Raw genomic sequence first — 20242 nt, 5'->3', positions numbered from 1 at the left:
TTGAAACTTTAAAAGTTTAGTCAATTGATTCTCCCAATAAAACCCATCACCACCACTACCACTCCACTATAATCCCTTGATCGTGAACAAAAACCCTATTAAGCAACAAATACATCAAAGAACACTTCATCTCTCAATCCTGGCAATCTCAATCCTTTGAGTTGAGTCTAGTTTTACATACCTTAGATTAATTAACCCAATTCCAATCCTTACAGGTCTAGCTTCTTCCCCCAGGCTAATTGAGAAAGGAAGCAGCAAATCCCTTACGATGTAAACCCAGATGAGTTGTCGACATTAATTTTCACGAAGGCCAGGTCAGGAGTCACCCAATCTTCAAACTCATTATTTTCAGTACCTTGATGAGTATAATGTATACATAACTATTGATTGAATGAGCCGTGCAAGAATCCAAAAGATTCTCTAGTAGAATTCTGACTATGTAAAACGTAAATAATATCAAGTTACCATCTTAATTTTCTTCGCAATTGTTGCAAGCAAGCAACACTGGATCATATAATTATGCAAGACATCATCTTTATTTAGAATTAACCAATTGAGATCACTTAAAGCTTAGAACAAAACATAAACTCCGTTGAAACTATGCAAGGCCTTTAGAGGCAATACAATCTTTCTAGATCCTGAGACTCAACGATTAAAAAAATTAGCAGCCCAACAAAAACTAATAATTAAGCAGTTGGTTGATCACTTGATATTATTTCTTTTCTGAATTAAACTTCGTTCTGATCTTTTCTTGGTAGCACTTGATTCACTACATTGTCTTTAGTTTGTGGGACGAAGAACCAAGGTGGACTACTAGTGCCTTCATCTGCCAAATTCTCTCACTCAAATATTGTTCTTTAGTCTCTTGCTACAATGCACGGATACGTGAATTTCGATCCAGGATACTGGTACGAAACGGCTCGGATACGCTCAGATACGTGTATCCTGATTTGGATATGGTTTGGATACGTCCGTATCCTATGCAGATACGCAAGTATGTAAATAAATCGGATACGTAGGGGTAATACTGACTTTTTACCCTAAAAACAAAAAAACAAAAGACCCAGATTGAGACCCACCTAATCTCAGATTCTCAGTGCCGCTTCGTCGGACTTCTCTTTTGGTCTTCTTCGCAAGTCGCAACGTATCCTATTCAGACTTCTCCAGTTCTCCTCTTCTTCGATTCCCTTGGAGCTTAGAGCTTCAATCAAACTCTCTTTGAGTACTTTTGTTCTCATATTTGTACTTCAATCAGCTTGGAGCTTGGTCTGATGGTTTAAGAATCAAATGCAACTAGGCCCTAGTAGTAGAAATCAAGTGCTTCAGTTGTGTTGTGGGCATGGTGCGGCTACGTGCAATAATCAATGCTATATGCTTTCTGGAAATGTTGAAAGGAACAAACCGGTTTGTGAATTCAGATATGATGAAACAAAACAAAAGGGTTTGGTATTTGGGGGAGGCCCGTTTTTTTTTTCTAATATATATAGGGGCCATGACTATTTACCCAATTTCAGCTTAAAAATTGCCCATTAACTCCACTAAGAGTTTTTTAACCTCATTTACCCAATTTAACAACTATTGACAATTTTTCCCCCATTAAACAAATTAAAACTCATCATCTCTCTCCTCTCAGAATCTCTCTCTTCCCGGACTCTCTCTCTCTCTCTCTCTCTCTCTCTCTCTCTCTCTCTCTCTCTCTCTCTCTCTCTCTCTCTCTCTCTCTCGGCTCTGACGGCACCGGAACGGCTATGTCAGATTCCTCCAACCTCAGGTCGCGGCCCTCCATGCCATGCCCATCGTCGCCTCCGACGCCACTGACTCCTTGCCTGTCCTGAAACGCAGCTTCTGTAGCACTGATGATGTAGAGGTGCTGTCTAGGCTCAGCCTGAGCCAGTTGTTGCAGGTGGTGGTGAACTCGCCAGTGGTGCATATGAGGATGTCGGATCTCGGTGGAGCAGCTGGATTTGCTGAACAAACAGAGCGTCATCAGGTCCATGGATCCCTCAACTGCACCCAATGTCTGATCGGTGCAGAGGTTTTCTATTTTTCCTCTTATCTGGAGACGTCAAGAGATGGTGGCTGTGACGGTGGAGAGTGCCGGCGTGGGGCACCTGCAGGCACGGATGAGGCTGGTACGGACGAGCAAGCAGGGGTGTTGCTGCATCAAGGCTGGGACCGGTCAGAGACGGGCTACAAGTGAGTGACTGGAGAAGACGAAGGCGGTCCTATTGGAATCGTGCTAGAATCGGGCTGGAGGAGCATGGGTGTCCACAGGGGAAGCGTGGGTGGCCGGAGAAAAATTCTGATGGTTTTTTTTTTTCTTTTCTGATTTCGATGGGAAGAGCTTCGAGAATGGGGAAGGAAAAAAAAGAAAGAAAAAAAAAGTGAACGTGTACAATTGAACATATAAATTCCATTGATCAATTGTGTTGGTAGTGTATTCATTTTGGTTTTGAGAGTTTACGAAATTCACTTGAGGGCAATAATATAATTATTAGAGGGAATAATATGATTATTGGGGGCAATAATATGATTATTGGAGGGTAATAATATGATTATTGGAGGCAATAATATGATTATTATGAGTCAATAATATAATTATTGGGGGGGGGCAATAATATGGTTATTGGGTATTATTAGGGGACAATAATATGATTATTGGGTATTATTATGGGGCAATAAATTCAAACGCCAGAATCTGGTCACCAGTCCAGTAGCCGGATTCCGGTCACTGGAGTCCGGCAAGGTCTCCTATCACTTCTCTCTAAGTGAAAAAGGAGGGGCAAAATTGTCCTAAAAATAAATAAAAAAGAATTAAAAAAATACTTAATTGGGTAATAGGGAAATAATCTCTCAGTGTTTGGGTAAGTGAACAATCTCTTAAAGTGTTTGGGTAAATTGGCAATTTTTAAACTAAAATTGAGTAAATGATCATTTCCCTTTTTAGTATGCATGGTTTAGATTCTTTTCTTTATAAGACCATTCATAGGGAGGGACTGAGAGTTTTGTTATTTATTTGTACAAACTTAAGATTCAAAGTAGATATATGGGAGCGAGCATTGAGATCGATTAGAACTTTAAATCTCGAACGAGATGGAAATTTACCGGGATAATAAATCTTGCTAAATTATTGAGTCAAGACTAGTCATCGGTAGAACTAAATTTAGTTATTAAGATAGATCGACAAGAATAAGATGAAGAATGTCTGTCATTCTTATAGATATATAGTGGATATTTTATAGCATCTCCTGTGTTCGCAGACTCGCAATTGATTCACTAAGTTGTCTAAGTTTGAGGATGAAGAACCATGTGGAGCAGTAGCATCTTCTGCAAGTGTCTTCCACTCCGTAGACTTGTTTTTCATTTCCTTACCCTTCTTTCCCTCCATTAACTCCTTGACGAGGCTTTGTACTTCTTCTCTCTTCACGAGCGTCATCACTAATCTCCATCCCGATGCCCCATTTATTGCAAGCACACCACTTATTTGTGTGTTGTTCTGCAAAGAATGGCCAACAGAGCATAGGAACTCCTGCAGATAAACTTGTGGGTGAATGCCAACAGCTATGTGTAAAGAACCCTCCAACTGATTGGTGGTTGAACACTTGCTCTTACGGACGTTCAGCTAAAAACTCAGGTGGAAAAATTGTTGATTCTCCAATAAATAAATCAGATCCAATGACCCAAAAGAAGGGAATCTCGGTATTTGCAAGTCCCCCAACCAAACTCCAAATTCATCGATCTTTCATTCCTTGAATCCAGTCCATTACTTTGTCTAAAAATCCATTTGTTAAACAGCTCACATCTACATGTTAGAAAATAGAAACTAGCAATTAAGGCATGTAGGCTGTAGCTGTTGTTCACACTCTTAGAATGTAATTCTGCACTGCATTGACATCCTTAGTATTTTAAGATACTCACAGATGCAGTAAAATGACAAACTGGGAGTAGAAATAACCATAAAACCCAAAAAGATTGTAACTCACAACTTTTCTCACCTTTGAGTGGACAAGAACTAACTAGTTCTTTTTCTACCAAAGTGGGATATTGTACATATCCCATTAAGCCACTTGCAACAATAGGAAAGAAGCTTGTGACAGGGATTCCAGTTTCTTCCGCAGCGGCAAAGGTAAAGGCCATCCAACCTATCGGTACAATGGTGGGTCACGGGCCACGCTTGTCGCTGTTTAACATGATATCAGAGCAGGTCTCTCTCCAATTGTCATGGGCCCGAATTTGGGTTCCTTATATTGCCATCGGAAAATTCCGATTGGATTGTTACCAAGTGTCCGATGTGGGCCTTGGATTGTTATATTGGCCAAGTCTCCAATATGAGACTTGTGTCCCAATTTCTAATGTGGGAATTGGATTGTTAATTAATTTCACTTGCAGACCTAGGGTTAGGTTGCATGTGAGGGGGCGTGTTGGAGAGAAAAGATCACACATTGGAAAAGTGACAAATAAAATATAACTAATAAGTGGGTGGATCTCACCCAATTGTACCGAAGCCTTTTGTTATTAAAACCCAACACCTATCGGGGGTTAAGTTGGGACAGTATCGGTACAATGGTGGGCCACGGGCACGCTTGTCGCTGTTTAACACAACCATCTGAAATGATGCTAGTCACAGGGGGATTGTCATTGTTGGAAGTACTTGTGGTGTCATTGAGTTTTATGAGGAGCTCATGTTGTACGGGGCCAAGAAATTTTTGACACAGAATCAGACAGAAAATAGAAGTCTTGTGTGGTATCTTTATCTGAACTTTGAAGGCCATCTGGTATGGTTTCAAACCGAAAATCAGGCAAGTATCAAGGGAATCAGGTCCTAGAGATTTAAGAAAGCGCCTGTGATTGAACTCTGTGTTGACAAAGGTTATATAAAAACATCTGAAGTGGAGAAGTCTTCTAGTTTGAGCATTGCCTTTATATGGCTTTGAAACGGCAGTGGAATGCATACTGCATGTGGCTTTTTAGCTACTTCCTTGGAACTAATCTTACTTCCTTAGATTGTGTGTATGAGTATGTTTTTCATTCTCATACAATGTTTGATAGTGAATACAATAATTATGTATCAGTGAGTTTATACCGGTAGCTAGCTCACCAGTACGTCAAAATCGAATTTTGGAAATAATTCTCAAGGATACCAATAAATAGATTAATTAACCTAAATGTTTTTCAGGTTGCATAGCTTATTAGTAAATATAATTTCTCATTTCTGCAACTTCCAACTTTGTTTTTTCCATGCAACTGCTCTCTGTATATGTTTCTGTCTACATCAAGTTGTTTCTCTTGTTACACATGATTTATCAGAATTCATTCACATTCTTTTTGGGATATTGCTTTTAGTTATCCTGTGGTTCAAGTATTTATCATGTTATTGTTGGGTTAAAAAATTATACAAAGTGTAAAATGTCACCCAACGTAATTTCAGTTGTATTCATTAACATAATAGAGTTTTAATTATTTCAGATTCGATCCATTCAAGACAGAATGTGTCTCTTAATTCCAATCTCTCGTTACAAGGGAAATACCCTTTGATTCCATTTATAAAGAAACCAGTATGTGGTTGTTTGTTTTTGTGGTTGCACCCAAACTTTCAAATGGGTTGCCTACATACCCGGGAGGGGATCAAGCCAATCGTAGTTCGAGAGTTCCAATGAGTGAATGACCCATTGGAAAGCTTGGATTTTTGGGGGTAGAAATAGTGTTTGGGATGCAGTTGCATCTAGATTATTTGATTTCAGATTGTCTACATACCCTTGCAGGATCAAACCACATGTAGTTCCTGCATTTGGGATTTAAATGGGTAGATGATCCATTTATTTTTGGATTTGTGTTTAAGATATTTGTGAGCATTTAGAGCCCTTGAATTTGCTTTTGGTTAATTTAGGAATGACTTGATTTTTCTGGAGTTTTGGGTGAATTTGACTGGTTGAGTCAGATATTCAGATTGGCTGAATTTGACTGGTGAAGTTAGGGATTCGATTTGAATTTGTGGTTGCATCTAGTGGGTCACTAGATTGCCTACATACCCTGTGAATGGATCAAACCATTATAGTTCAAAATTTTGGATTTTTTTGGTTTTGTACCGATTTTGGGTATTTGTCTTTTTCTTGGTTTTGTACCCAAAATATTTCCATTTTTGGTTTCGAAGCATTTTTTTTTTTTTACGAAACCAATATTAGGGCATTTTTAATTTGGACATTTTTAATTTTCATTTGAAGATTAGAGGCACCCATCGAGCTTTTCTTTTTCTCCTTTGGACACCCGGATTTATTATGGGTCACCATCAGAAGCTTCATAGAGGCCCAAAATGGTGCGTAGGCCCAGCTGCCATATTTTCCCAATTTCCTTTTTCTCCTTCTTTTTTTCACTTCTTATATTTCTTTCTTTCCGCCGTCTTTACCCAAAACCCAGGCAAAACATGAGCTCGGTGCTACTGCCAAGTCGAATTGGAGATGGGTCCGAAGATGGAATATGATTTGGAGATGGGAGCACGCATGGGTCTTCGACTAGAAGAAATCTCTCAACACTTAGAAGCTTGAAATTTGCTGTATTGCTTCTTCCCGTGAGAAATTGGGTAAGGTCGTAAGGACTTTCTCCTCCTAGCTCTCGCTTCCAGCTTTGTAATGAAGGCCAAGTACTGATGACACTCCTTCTATTTTATTTCACAAGAAAATTGGCCGTCGTTTCGTAGGTGAGGCCAGATTCATTTTATCACCTAATTCAATTGTGAATCGACAACTTTGTGAAGCGGTAAACTTCTTTGTCTTCATTGAACATTTTAATTTTCTTCATTTGTGTTCACAGGGCCAGTACGAAAGGCTTACAACTTTGGCAAAAGCAAAATCTTGGTTGCAATTTTTAATGAACTATTTTGTCTTATGCATATATAGCTTAAACAATTAAGCTTTATCCTCTGCAACATCACCACATTCTTCCTTCTCTCTTTTTCTTTTCTTTTTTGCTTTGTGCTTTGTCAACTACTGCAATTGTCTTGTTCACATTGGTTATCATTGTTTAAACTTCCAAGTTCAATCTAGAATACCACCGCCAACCTCTTGGAATGAATTTGGTTTAGCCTCGATGTATGCTTCAAGCCAGAGCTTGTTAGTTTCTAGAAAAACAATGGCTTTGGTCCTTTGTGAACGAGCAGACACGCGGCACCCCATTTGTATCACGAACCCCCACGAATTTGGGGCTTTTTAATTTGACAAGCCCTTTTTATGCAGGTATAAAACACGGACGGCAGCTGAAATGTCATAGACTGTCAAAGTTTCAAAGCCTTAAATTCGAGGGTGAGTCCTTTGTTTATTTCTTTAAATTTCTTTGCGCCGATTGTGTTATTTTCATCGGTGCTTGTGGATGGATAGTCATGGTTTTGTTGTTATTTGACAGGAGATTCGGCAAAGCTTGTAGCTATGATGGCTTTGGGAGACGGGGCTCCGGGATGAGTTCATCAGGACACTAGGATGCAGGGCAGGCCTTGAGCCTAGGAGAAGCAAGCCCAGGCCTAGAGCCTCAGATTTCAGGGGGCCTCAAAAAAAAATTTATGTAGACCTGCAATAATAATAATAATAATAATAATAATAAAAAGATCGTAAAACTCATCTTTTTGTAAAATCTCCTGTTCTTCTCCTTCCAAGGCTCTCTCTCCCTCTCCAGTGTTCTTGTCAAACAAATCACCAGTTTAATTTCACATCATTATCACCACCAATCCCCCATCCTCAGTTTCTTTCTTCCCCCCTTTTCTCTCTTTCTCTTCTATTTTTCCTCTCATTCTTCATTCTCACAACATAGAGTTATCTGGGTTTTGGTTTGATCTGACAATGGGAGGGTGGGTCTCTTTGATATGTTGTGTTAGTCTGTGAACATTTTGAACTCAGTTCAGAAAGAAAGAAATAAAGAAGCAAAGTATAATATTGCATACCAAATTATTTTGAATTCAATTCAGAATCTCGACCGCATTCCGGCAATCGTAGCCCCCCTGTTTTGCCTTTATGCAGCAACCTCATTGCCTCACCGTTCCTTGTAATTAAACCCTTTTGCTCTACTCATTTGGTTTGGATTTTTCTCTAAATTAATACACAATTTGTCATCAATTCCTTATTTGTCATCAGTTTCTTCTCATCGTTTGGGTTTTTGGTTTTTGGTTGTGCTATTTCTATCTCTATGTCTTTGGTGTTTGGGTAGCTTGATCTACTAAGATTTTGATCAATTTGGTGTCTGAGTAGCTTGACTTGGTAAGAGCTGTGATCAATTTCATGGTTTTTGCTTTTTTTCTTCTATTTTTTCTTCTTCTGGGTTTAAGAAATGGTTTTTGTTCAAAGACTGAGTATAATTTCTCACCAGAAAGGCAGAAATTTGAGTTCTTGCATGCATTCCGATTACCAGAAATTCGATTTGGGTTCCTAGTCAGTGGCAATAAAGACCTCTGATTTAGATTATGAGAAGAAATAAGAAAGTGCATTCGTATTGGTTTGAGCATTTGTTTTTGGGGCCTCAAAATTTTTTTAGCATTGAGCCTTCAAACTCACAAGGTCGGCCCTGGACGCTACCCGACATGGTTCATTGGAGACGCTGCTCCGGCATGTTGTCTTTGACATCATCTATGGTGGTTGACACAGAGCAGCATGGATAGTCATGGTTTTGTTGTTATTTGACAGCAGATTCAGCAAAGCTTGTAGCTATGATGGTTTTGGGAGACAGGGCTTCGGGATGAGTTCATCGGGACGCTACCCGGCATGGTTCATCGGAGACGCTGCTCCGGCATGTTGTCTTTGACATCATTGACACCCGGAGGTGCCGTTGTGGGGAGAGCCTGCAACAGAAAAGAAAAGGTGGTGGAGAGCGATGGAATGAGGTCTGAACCTTTTGTCTTCCAAGCTCCTTTGCTGCTTTCTTCTTCTGCTTGTCCACCGCTACTGTGCTCCTTTGCGTCCTCCCCTTTTCTGCTCTTCATGTGGTGCTTATATACTGCACTCGAGATGAGTTTGGCTTGTATACAACATAGAGAGTTTTAGAGTTCAACTTGAAGTGAACTAGTTGGACATTTTATCTCCTTTCTCTTTTGACGTGAAGACTGCAACTTCTTTCTCAATTGCTTGTCTAGACTTTCAAACAAGCTAGAAGTCAGATGCTTTGCAAACCCAATATAAGCAGCTTAATTATTTCCTTTGTTTAGAGTTTCACTAACTATCAAACTCGTCCCCTATTTTTCTTGAAATAAAAGGCTTTTAATTTTACATAAAGTAAAGCACACTCTTATTTTCTTTCAGTGGACGAAACTCAATGTAATTGGGTCTGTATTTTTTTTATTTCAACAGTTATCAGTCTTATAGTACACCTTTGAACCAAAGAAATCTAAGGTCATCATCTCTCATGAAGAGAATTATTTGAGTTTTCTAAAATAGAATTGGACCAAGAGTGAATGATTAGTGATTGGTAATACCAATGTCTGAATATTTAGGGAATGCATAAATATACTCGGCTCTCTCTTACAGTGGCACAGAGCATTTTCTTACAGTAGCACTTGATTCACTAAATTGTCCTAGGTTTTGGCTGAAGAACCATGTGGAGAAGTTGCTTCTTCTGCACATTTCTTCCACTCCATGGCCTTATGTCTCATTTTCTTACCCTTCTCGCCCTCCATTAACTCTTTAACAAGCCTCTCTAGTTCATCTCTCTTCACATCACTACTAGATCCCAATACCCCATTCATTACAAGTACAATAACAATTTGTTTGCTGGTCACCAAAGAATGGCCAACGAAGCATAGGCACTCCAGCCGTCACGCTCTCAATGGTCGAATTCCACCCACTGTGTCAAAAACCCTCCAACTGATGGGTGGCTAAGCACTTCCTCTTGCGGACACCAACTTGCTAGTAGACCTCTATCTTTAGTTTCGGTCACAAACTCCGGTGGCAAAATTGCTGATTCACCAACAACCAAATCAGGCCTTATCACCCACAAGAATGGCAGCTGGGAATTAGCAAGTCCCCAACCAAATTCGACGAGATGTTTAGGTGTCAAATTCACTATACTACCAAAGTAAACACACAGAACTGAGTTTGGTGCCTTGGAGGCAGTCAGTTTCTTCTTTCCATACACTGTACCCCATAGGCTTCAAAGATTCTTCTGGTAATTGATTGAGAAGTAGTTGGAGAGGCCCAATCGTATAAACAAGCATAGTTGAAGAGAAAGCTTCCAAAACATGTGACTCCAGAGCATCAAAAGTATGAAGAATGAAAGCTGAAGCTTCGCCAACTCTTTCAATTGCTTGCAAGCAAAAGGTCCAATGGGTGTCATTGGGATTTGTAATCATAAAATTGTTTGGGAGATCCCTTAAACGTATAGATTTGAATCCTGGAACCCAATCTGTCACCTTGTCCAAGAAACCATTTGTTAACCAGCTCTCATCTACAACAAAAGAAATAAATAGATTCTATTTAGTCATAAAATTTGACAACAAATGCAAATTATTTCTAGGTATATCCTTTGAGTGGTGCAAGTCCTTTTTGGACCAGTATGGGAAATTGCTTGTATCCCATAACGCTACTCGCAGAAAAAGAAAAGAAGAGCACAATGGAGATGCCAATTTCTTCAGCAGCTGTGAGGGTGAAAGACATGAAACCATCCGAGACAATGCGAGTCACTGGAGGATTGGTGGTGGTGTTTTGAGTTTTGTGATGAGGTCAAGCAAGGGAGCCAATAATTTGTTTCTGATGGACTCACCAAGCAATATGTGGTCTTGGGTGGTATCTTCATCCGAGTTTTGAAGACCATCCGGAATAGTTACGAAACGAAAATCAGGGGAGCCATCAAGAGCGTCAGGTCCTAGAGATTTCAAAAAGCGCTTGTGGTTGAACTCTGTGTTGACAAAGGTGATGTGAAAACCTTTATGGTGGAGGAGTCTTGAAAATTTTAGCATTGCCTTGATATGGCTTTGAACTGGAAGAGTGGAAGTGGTACACAAACAACATGAGGCTTACTATGATCAGATTTGGAACCTCCCATCGTAGGTTAGTCTCTGTTATTAGTTTGCTGTTATGTGTTTAGAGTCCCACAAACAGGAAAATCCTGCCAATAGAACCCATTTGCAACCCTCAGTTCCCCATTGCTGTACTCAAATCAGATCAAAAGTTTGGAGTTTCGATTTAAAAAAAAAAAAACCCAAATCAACCCATATACCAAAATGCAGACTTCAGATTCAATAGTCATTCAAACTTGGGGATAAAGAGAGAACGTTCACGGTCATCCAAAAACTGATCGAAATCAGATAAAGAGGGACTTACCCAGCCATGGGTAAACAGCGATGATGACAATCGAAGATCACTGACTCTGTGCCTCTTCAAGTTCCTGGATTGAACAATCGTAGGCGGTATTTATATGATTAATACCCAACTTGCTTTTCCTTCCTTTGGTCTGAAGAGGAAGAAGAAGAGGGAGAATGAAAGAGTGAGAGAGAAGAAGTCGAGAAGGAGATAATGAAACCAGAAGGAGAAGGACTCGAGAAGGAGAGAAACATAGTTTTTTTTTTTTCTCCAAATTGAAGTATATACACTCAAACTTAGTACTCAACTAGAACCAACAAGATCGATAACGTTAGCCAGAGCACTTTCCTAATTCATCTTTGACTTGACCCTTTTCATACTAAAACCTAATTTTGCCCTAATTTCTCAGTGATCACTATAATCTGATAACTAGCTAGCTATGTGGAGTTTAGGATTAGCCAAATTAAGCAAGCATCTAATTTCTAGGACGGTTGGTGAGATTGTGAATTAAAAAGCGCGCCTCAAGGCGCGCCTGAGGCGCAAAAAGCCATAATCTGGCCTGAAAATGAGTGTGCGTAAGGGGCTAGGCGACGACGCTGGTGAGGCGTTCTCAAAGGCGTGAAAGGCGTGGAAGGCTTCCTCCAAGGCGCGAAAGGCGTACGCGCAGAAAAAAATGGGAAGTGACATCGTTTTGAAATAGAATGGGTTTAAAGCTGTCTAGGTCGCGACTGCTACCCCGATTTCGATTTCAGCCCCGATTTCAGCCCTCTGCCCCTCTCTACGCAGCAGTCAATTTGAGCTTGATTGGAGGTCGATTCGGAACAGGCCATTTGAACTTCTGAAGGTATGATTCCTGATTTCCCGTCTATATTTGCAGATTTTGTGATCCCATTGACTCTGTTCTAGCTCTGTTCTGGATCCCGTCTATATTTGCCATTTGAACTGGGTTTACTATATTGAGGAAGATGATTAGCTGATTAATTGTTAATTGATATATGATTATCTCTTGTGTTAATTGATATATGATTAGCTGTTAATTGTTAATTGATAGCAGCAGGAAGATAGGAGATTTTGATTGTCTCTTGTGTATGAGTCAAGTACTCATTTTGAGCTGCAGGGGAGAGAGATCAAAATGGGAGATTTTTTCTTTTCTTTGTGGAGAAGTAATCTCAGAGTGGGGATTAACCAAAGGCAGTGGTCCACAAAATACTTTAGCTGTAGTATGTAGATGTGAATATATTGCGAATACAACCCACACATATAACATTTAATTAGATCCAGAAAATACGACGTGGTGGTATGAACTATGAACTATATAGGTAGTTTCTTTAGTTCCATGCAGCATGTTTATTTGGATCTAGGATCAGCTCAGTGCATTCAGTACTTCTACTCAGGCCAACTTATTGTAAGGTTGGATGCGAATGTGAAACCCTTCTTTTGGAACAGGATTCAAACCGCCTGCAATTTTGGCCTTTGTATTTGTCACTTCCCATTTGTATCTTGTAACGACGTGATGGAGGAAACACATAAGTTGAAGTCGAGCATATTCTTTTCCTGGACAGATTCGAGGACCGCTTCCGAATGGGATATTTGAGTAAGCTGGAGCGGCCTTTCCATTCCCAAACCTGCTCGGATCAAACTCTTCTGGTGCTGGAAAATGCTCTGCAATTTTATTCGTGCTGCTGGAGGACCAATATACCTGAAAACAATAAGATAAAGTAGATATTAATAGGAGATTTTGAGCTGCAGGGGAGAGAGATCAAAATAGGAGATTTTTTCTTTTCTGTTGGTAAGCTGCACATTTTGAGCTGCAGGAAGATATTAATTGTCTCTAGTACTTAATTTATGGTGAGTGAATGACAATTAATAGTGTTATTTTGGTTACTCTTAATGTGGTATGTATAAGAGTAGAAATTAGTTAAATTACATGAATATATGTGATTTATACGAAAGGCTTACGCCTTATGCGCCTTATGCCTCAAGGCTGCAAGGCTCTCCCGAAAACGCCTCGGGTACGCCTTCAGCGTTTTAAAACATTGGGTGAGAATGTGAGATACAGGGGAATATATAAGCTAACATGGCATGTGCATATATAAATCATCTACGCTAATCTGTGGTTATGGTTTTGCTGAGGGATCGATCGTATCCGATATGAGATCGAATTCTGGTATCTCTTTGCATTCTGAAACCAGAAAAGAAAACTCAGATCGAGCAGAACCCTCAACAGCATCTCAGTTAATGATTCCAACTCCCTTTTCCACATGGATGTTGATATGATCATGATCTTAGCCAGCTCGCAAGGTAGGATTTCAAGCACGTGCTATATAAGCATATGTGATATGAAAGGGGTTAGAGAGACAAGTTCATGTGCCAATGGCCCCACACTTCAGTGAAAGGAACTTATCCTCCGAGAAATTATACGTTCTATGAATAATAGGTGCACGTTGGAAATTTCTAGCCGCCGAGGACTCCTTGTGATGAGGAGGACGTTTGATGTAACCGAAAAAATGAGAATTGAGAAGGACACTTGTGGAGCAAGTTCCATAGGATCAAATATTGTCTCATAAACGACCAAAAATGACATATTCTGTCATATATCATTTGGTACATTTCAAATTTAGAGTTGATGGGCTTTCTGGACAATGTGATTAATCGGATACCAACAAATGGAGAGTTTTTAATGTAAACCACTAAATTAGGATTTTATGAAGACTTTTTAGTCAAAGGTTGTAAGATTCACTTTTTTATTACATTACGCTAAATGAACCGTTAGATGTTTATGTATGCATGAGTAATTCACTTCTGAAAATTTTCTTTCAAATTATTAATCATTAAAGTACTAAACTAGGTCAAATCAATGCACAAACCAAATCTGTCAATTTTGAATCGTTCGTGTTCATAGATGATAAATCATGAGTATGAATGCCTTAACTATTTTCAATTTAGTTGAAAATTTTCATAAATGATCTACAAATGAATATCTAGACATCTTTGATTTACGAAAATATAATCGAAAAGTGGGTATAATAAGAAAGTTCTCATAAAGTCTTCATTTTAGTGATTCTCATTAGAAACTCTCCCACCAAAAGAAAGTATCAAAATTACGGCATTATATGCCTTAAAAGGGTTACTAATCATTTTATTAGCTGAGCAATAGCTAAAGAGTATGCCCAAAACTAAAAATACATCACTAGGCATGATCCAACTCAAAATCAACATTGTACGGCTCAAAACGACCTCAAATTGATGAGTAGGCCCCTAGAACAAACACAACCTTAATGTTGATAATCTAACCAGCCACTGGTTCTGGACCAAGCTAGATGGACGCCCCGACCAGAGGCGGACCTATCAATAGGTTTGAAGGGGTCCAGACCCCCCCCCCTCCCAAACAAAATTTGGATTAGTTCAGTTAAAGCAACTCCAACAGCTTTCGTATAATTTCTGTATTATCGGGAAGCAAAAGTTAAAACTTTAGGCTCTTTTTCTTTTCCAACTCCAATAGATTTCCTATTTTATAGCAATCTCTCATATCTCCATAATTCTTCCTTAAAATTTTAGAGATTACTGTAAATATAAGGAATTTGATTTTCTCTTTCCTCACTTTCCCTAAAATATGAATAGTTATAGGGAATCTGTTAGAGCAAAATATGGTCATTTTCCCCTACAATAGAGAAAAATTAAAATATGGGGGAAGCTGTTAGAGTTGCTTAAAGTAATTAATTTGTCTTATAGAGGCTTAATTCAACCATTAGATCCCCCTTCTCTCGTAAGTCGTAACCAATCAATATTATGAATGTAAAAGTCAATCAGTAATAATGTTCGGTCTCTTTAACCAATCAAAAAAGGTAAAGTAATTAATCAATATATCAAAAAAGCTAAAGTAAAAAAATGAATAATTTACTCCATTTGAAACAATGATCACAATTTTGAGTGACCTATACAAGTTCTCTCTCTCTCTCTGGAGAAAACCCTAAAGAAGCTGCCGACTTCTACAACCTCGTTCTCTTCCGATGGTGATCCAACGTCACTTCACCGACGTCGTGATGCTGCCGGATGGGTGATGAAGGGAATATAGTATTTGGTCCTTTGGATTGTTGTACCCATGGATTTGACAGGTTTAGTTTGGCGTGGTTTTCCCATATTGCTCTACGGCGGGGCAACCATGAACACCGATTCAAGGCATGAGTGGGCGGCGCAAGGGTGACTGGATTATGATCCAGATCTTCTCCAAGTGGGGTGATGGTGACATCGAGTTTGGCCGGGACTTAAAATCTGTTTGGGGTTAGGTTTTTCTCGATGCGGCTTCGTGAGTCTTCTTGGTGTCCTTGAGTCATGGCGGCGTTGATCGACTTTCGATGAGCTGCAGGTGGCAGGTTTGCCTGCAGCTAATTGTGGTGGCAGCGCTGGCCGGGGCATGCCTGCTTTGCACAAGGAGGAGAAGGGGCTGGGCTAGACCAAGTGTGTTGGGTCTAGGGTTTCAGCCGTTCTTTGGGCTTTGGGCTTATATTTAGCTGGATTTTTCCTTCTTGCTTTAACTCCTTTTGTTTTGGGAGCCCTAGGTTAATAACGAGTCTATTTTCAATAATTCTCTTGTTGTTAGAGAGCTATGCATTTTGTTGTGCTTTTAGCGAATCTTTTGGATTAGTGACGAAGGAAGATTTATGCTATTTCGATGTATTTAATGTTAAACGAGTGCCCTAGTTTCTATGTACCACTGTGAGTACTAGCACAACTTCTTGCCAATCCCTAATTGGTAACAAGAGGATATGTAATGGTTCGTCATTCTGGTTTGTGATCAATATATTGGTTTTTGTTTTGATTCAAAAAAAAAAAAGATCAAAATTTTGAAGAAAACTCATTCGGCTATATATTTTCTTCACTAGTATTTATATGAATTCTAGTATCTTTCAGTGTTTAGAGAGTGTATAAAATATAAATTTTTCTTGATTTAATGATTAAATATTCTTTTATAATTTTTCTTTAAAAGAAGAATACATGAAACTTTAAATTTAATATTGTATCGCTAAATATTGAGTTATTGACATTGCGATGTTGTACACTAATGTAATGTCTTGGACCCCCAAATTCCAAATCCAAGTTCCATCCCTGGCCTCGATACCTCCTAAGCCAACCAAAGTATGATTGAAGCAATGCCCACCTTGCAGACCGCAACGACTCCTCTTGAACAAAATGTATCGAAAAATCGAGTAAAACTTCTTGGACTCATAGATGGCGAGTAGAAGTCGACTACCAGCATTGACAAAAACTAACGCCAAGGTTGCTGCCCCTATACTTTTTTTCTTTTTTTTAAGGGAAGACAACAAACTGTATTATGTGAAACTAATGAGTACATGGAGCGATGTAGAGGCATCGAAATAAAACAAAAAAACATAACAAGATGCACAAACGCATCTATAATGAAAAAACAATAATAAAAGATAACAAGATGCACAGACGCATCTGAAATGGGAGGTAACTAGGATGTGACTTGATGCTGAACGACATAGCTGCACTGCATATGTCATGAAAGCAGCATAAATGTAATAGTAACTGTAGCTGTTACGGGTGATATGACCACCTAGGAGAGGTGATTGTTCGAAAGTAACTGAGGGTGTCAAAAACTTGAAAATTAGTAAACGAACTCCTAAGAACCAGAACCAATACCAGTTCAAAAAGAGCAACTGTCTTGGATCTAAGATCAGGATTTGAGTGTTTCCTGGATCCCAAATCTGGCCTGAATGAATGAGGTCTGACCAAGTAGGCTTGACACAGATATAGGCCCAAATAGATCTGTTGTGGGCACCCTCGCTCCAACCCAACTTTGGACACCCAAAATGCAGGGCACCCCTCCTGAGTCGCACCGCCATGACGTCGAGCCGCACTGCACCGCCACTGCCATCCCCTGACCAAGACCGGACCGGGGGTCCTCTTGCAACCAAAGTGTCCAACTCCGGCGCCTCCAGCCTTCACCCGAAAGGCCCGATCTCTGTGTCGCTACCCACGACAGCCAGGATCGCCACTAACGTAGAGAAATCAAAAGCAGCTTCTCCAACCATCGCCGGATTTCAGCAACAACCCGGAGCCGAATCGCTATCGCTGAAGAAAGTCCGACCGTACCTTTTACCAGACGCCTCCACTTGGTAGATCCGGGATCCCACGTCTGGTTTGGATCCACCAAACCACGGCTTCGCCGTCCGTCACCACCTCTGAAAAGGGCGACAGAGGCACGAGAAAAACCCGAAGAGGGAGGATCCCACCGATAAACCAATGAGATGAGGGTGCAGCAACCGTATGGTTGAAAGGGAAATGTACATGAGTTCAGAGAACTCACCGGGCAGTGACCGCGAACACCATTGACGCAGGCCAAAGAAAACGAACAGCAAAACCCTAGGGTTAGCCGCCGCAAGGAAGAGGGAGCGAGAGCTCTCATTGTTTTTGTATATTAGTTATTAGCTTATTTAAAAAAAGTTAAAACAAAGCCGATAATTATTTTAACTCGCGTAAGTTACAATATTGCTGCCCCTCTACTTGAGATCATGAAGTCTCCCACATTAATGCTATTCATGCATTTAATCTTAAATGTTTATCATATATCCATTAAAAACTTAAATGTTTATCATATATCCATTAAAAATGTTCAAAATCAATCGGTCACATTATTTATGACTCAAATTTAATACTAACTTTAAGTTTCTTTATGTTAAATACTAACTTTAAGTTCGTTCATGATTTTAATCTCTTGCAAGTCAAGTAAACCATGATTCTAAAGAATCTGTTGGATGCAACAGTAAAGCAGCTCCTCAGAAAGCTTAGAAAAACGTTCCATTTTGAAAAAGCACGTGTTAAAAAAAAATTTGGTTACAAAAAGCACGTGTTAAAATCAACAAGTAATTAATCCCCAGAATAGATATTTATTCATTTATCTAATAAATGCGTGAAAAACTGAAAACTAAGAGGAGTGACCCTACTCTCCCGGTGTGTTCGTAGTTCGACAGGTGGATCGAGAGCGCATTTTAAACGTGGCCAATAACGTAGCCCGCACGATATTGAAATATTCACCTTTCCTGGTCGTCCTTATAAAACATTAAAACAAACCGCACGAAAGGTCTCTGTTCTATGGCCCTAGTTTCTCGCTAACTTTTGACTTTTCTTCTCCACTTTCTTTATTCTTTGTTTCAGTGGAGTGTATTGTAGGGTAGAAGTAGAATCTTCCATGAAAGACTGACTCTCTCTCTCTCTCGCGACTATGGCAATGGAGAAATGCAGCTCGAAGGAGTTGGACCTCGGCCTTCCTCCGATGACGGTCGATTCTTTATCACAGATGATTTACCGGAAAGCTTTGATGTAAGTTCACCAGTCCCGGTCAGTTTATCGTTTTCCATTTCATTTGCTCAGATGCTCTGTCCATCATCATACTCCGTACGTATGTACGGGTGATGGTTTTCTTCTTCTTCTTCGATCTTCAGCTGGTTCGAGTGTTCGTGTGATGTGACCACAATCACCACACGTAAATAACACATTGATAAAGAGATATGTCAATGCAAAGATATGTCAATATTATGCGTTGTTGAGAATAATATACATGAGTATTCCTATGATCTTTTTATTTTGTTACGTTTAGGGATGATCCGACCAGCCAGGAACCGATCACCATTTTTTATGATGGGCGGGTTTATGTTTTCGATATCATGGAACTTCAGGTAATGCAAAAAAATATGTTGTTACATTTACTATAAAAGATATTACATTAATAGGTTCTAAATATGAGGTATTTTAAAATGTTTCTTTGTGCACGTGTTTTATGAATATATGATACTTCTTATTGTTGTATATGTTGTGTGGTGGTTATTAAAATTATAAAATAAAAATATTTTGAACCTAAGTATATACTATTCTAAAGTTGTTGCTTTGCAAAAAGGCAATGGAAAAACATAATATTTAGAAAAGTAACAGAATTCAGGAAATCACTATTGTTTTTCTCATTTTCATTTTCTCTGTTCTGTTTGGTGTGGTGTGTTTACATTATTTTAAACGTGTTCCTTACCCACCTAATCAAAAGTAAAAAAACGTTTTGCATGAGGAGAGACCAAGGAAATATTCTTGAACGTACCAAAGGAATCGACAAAGAAAAAAACAGAAGACTTCATTTCCAAAACATTCCTCTTCATCAACTGTCATATTTTCCTATTAATACGTACAATTACATGTCAATAAATCTCACCTTATCAGACAATCTAACACGTAATCTTACGATATGAATCAAGTCGAGAATATTATTAAACCATAATTCTGATTTTGTGTAGGTTAGAGCCATAATCTTGTTTGCAACTAGAGAAATGGAAGGAGGGATGACATCAAGGTCCTCCAAAGAAACAGTATCACTTGCATTGCAATCTCAAATACTTGTTCCTCCATGTGGATCCGTGAAGAAATCTCTCCAAACATTTCTGCAAAACAGAAAGAACGAAGCTTCTGATCCGTACAGCCACAATTCATAGTCAACTGGAATCAAATATGGCCTGGCTTTTGGATCTAATAAAGAGGATAGTGAACTATATATGGTACCTAGGATCTAATATTTGCTAGAATGTCAGATGATCCCCATAGAATGCTCTTTTTTAGGACAACTGTTTTTTTCGGAGGTGTGATATTACATCCTCCGTTGTACTCTTTGGTTCTCATTTAGTAAAACTTTTCGAGCGAATTAATGTACTACTTAGGCTAAATTGAACTTTTAATGCTTCTTAAATTAAAAAATATAGAATTTCAGCTTTTGAAAGTTGGATTTAGGAGAGAACGTACTTGTGACCTCATCTCCTTCCAAACCCCTCAAATTAGAAGAAGCAGAGGCGGAACGTCATTGGGGCCAGAGATGGCCCGCGCCCCCCCCCCCAAAAGACATATTATAATCTGATGTGGCCATATATAATTGGCTGGAGTTTATTGAAAAATAATTATGTTGTGACCCCTCC

At 39.3% G+C, this 20242-nt stretch overlaps 1 protein-coding gene, 1 long non-coding RNA gene and 2 pseudogenes across 2 annotated transcripts; 1 reads left to right on the top strand and 3 right to left on the bottom strand.

The window, feature by feature from the left end:
- Positions 1-3214: 3214 nt before the first annotated feature.
- On the bottom strand, positions 3215-4137 carry LOC112184914 (annotated as a pseudogene).
- A 5402-nt stretch (positions 4138-9539) lies between these two features.
- Positions 9540-11412, bottom strand: LOC112189738 (annotated as a pseudogene).
- A 1053-nt stretch (positions 11413-12465) lies between these two features.
- Positions 12466-13547, bottom strand: LOC121051923. The gene is made up of 2 exons (XR_005807472.1): positions 13198-13547; positions 12466-12969 (listed from the first exon to the last, which is right to left on the bottom strand). It is a non-coding gene; the product is annotated as an uncharacterized LOC121051923 (long non-coding RNA).
- Positions 13548-18371: 4824 nt separating this feature from the next.
- LOC121048784 (protein TIFY 5A-like) lies at positions 18372-19982 on the top strand. Its single transcript, XM_040514759.1, has 3 exons — positions 18372-18614; positions 18892-18970; positions 19574-19982. Exons 1-3 carry the CDS (start codon positions 18517-18519, stop codon positions 19766-19768), a joined length of 372 nt encoding a protein of 123 aa, XP_040370693.1. The 5' UTR covers positions 18372-18516; the 3' UTR covers positions 19769-19982.
- The last annotated feature ends 260 nt before the right edge of the window (positions 19983-20242 follow it).

Source organism: Rosa chinensis, chromosome 2 (genome assembly GCF_002994745.2).
Source record: "Rosa chinensis cultivar Old Blush chromosome 2, RchiOBHm-V2, whole genome shotgun sequence".
Taxonomy (NCBI): Eukaryota; Viridiplantae; Streptophyta; class Magnoliopsida; order Rosales; family Rosaceae; genus Rosa; species Rosa chinensis.
The sequence above is the reverse complement of the archived record's forward strand: the minus strand, read 5'-3'. Positions and strand labels throughout refer to the sequence as shown.

Bases quoted from the DNA above. Each gene is read 5' to 3' on its own strand.
- LOC121048784 (XM_040514759.1), top strand. From the start codon at position 18,517: ATGGCAATGGAGAAATGCAGCTCGAAGGAGTTGGACCTCGGCCTTCCT. The intron at 18,615-18,891 runs GTAAGTTCACCA...TGTTACGTTTAG, and splicing joins ATTTACCGGAAAGCTTTGAT to GGATGATCCGACCAGCCAGG. The intron at 18,971-19,573 runs GTAATGCAAAAA...GATTTTGTGTAG, and splicing joins TCGATATCATGGAACTTCAG to GTTAGAGCCATAATCTTGTT.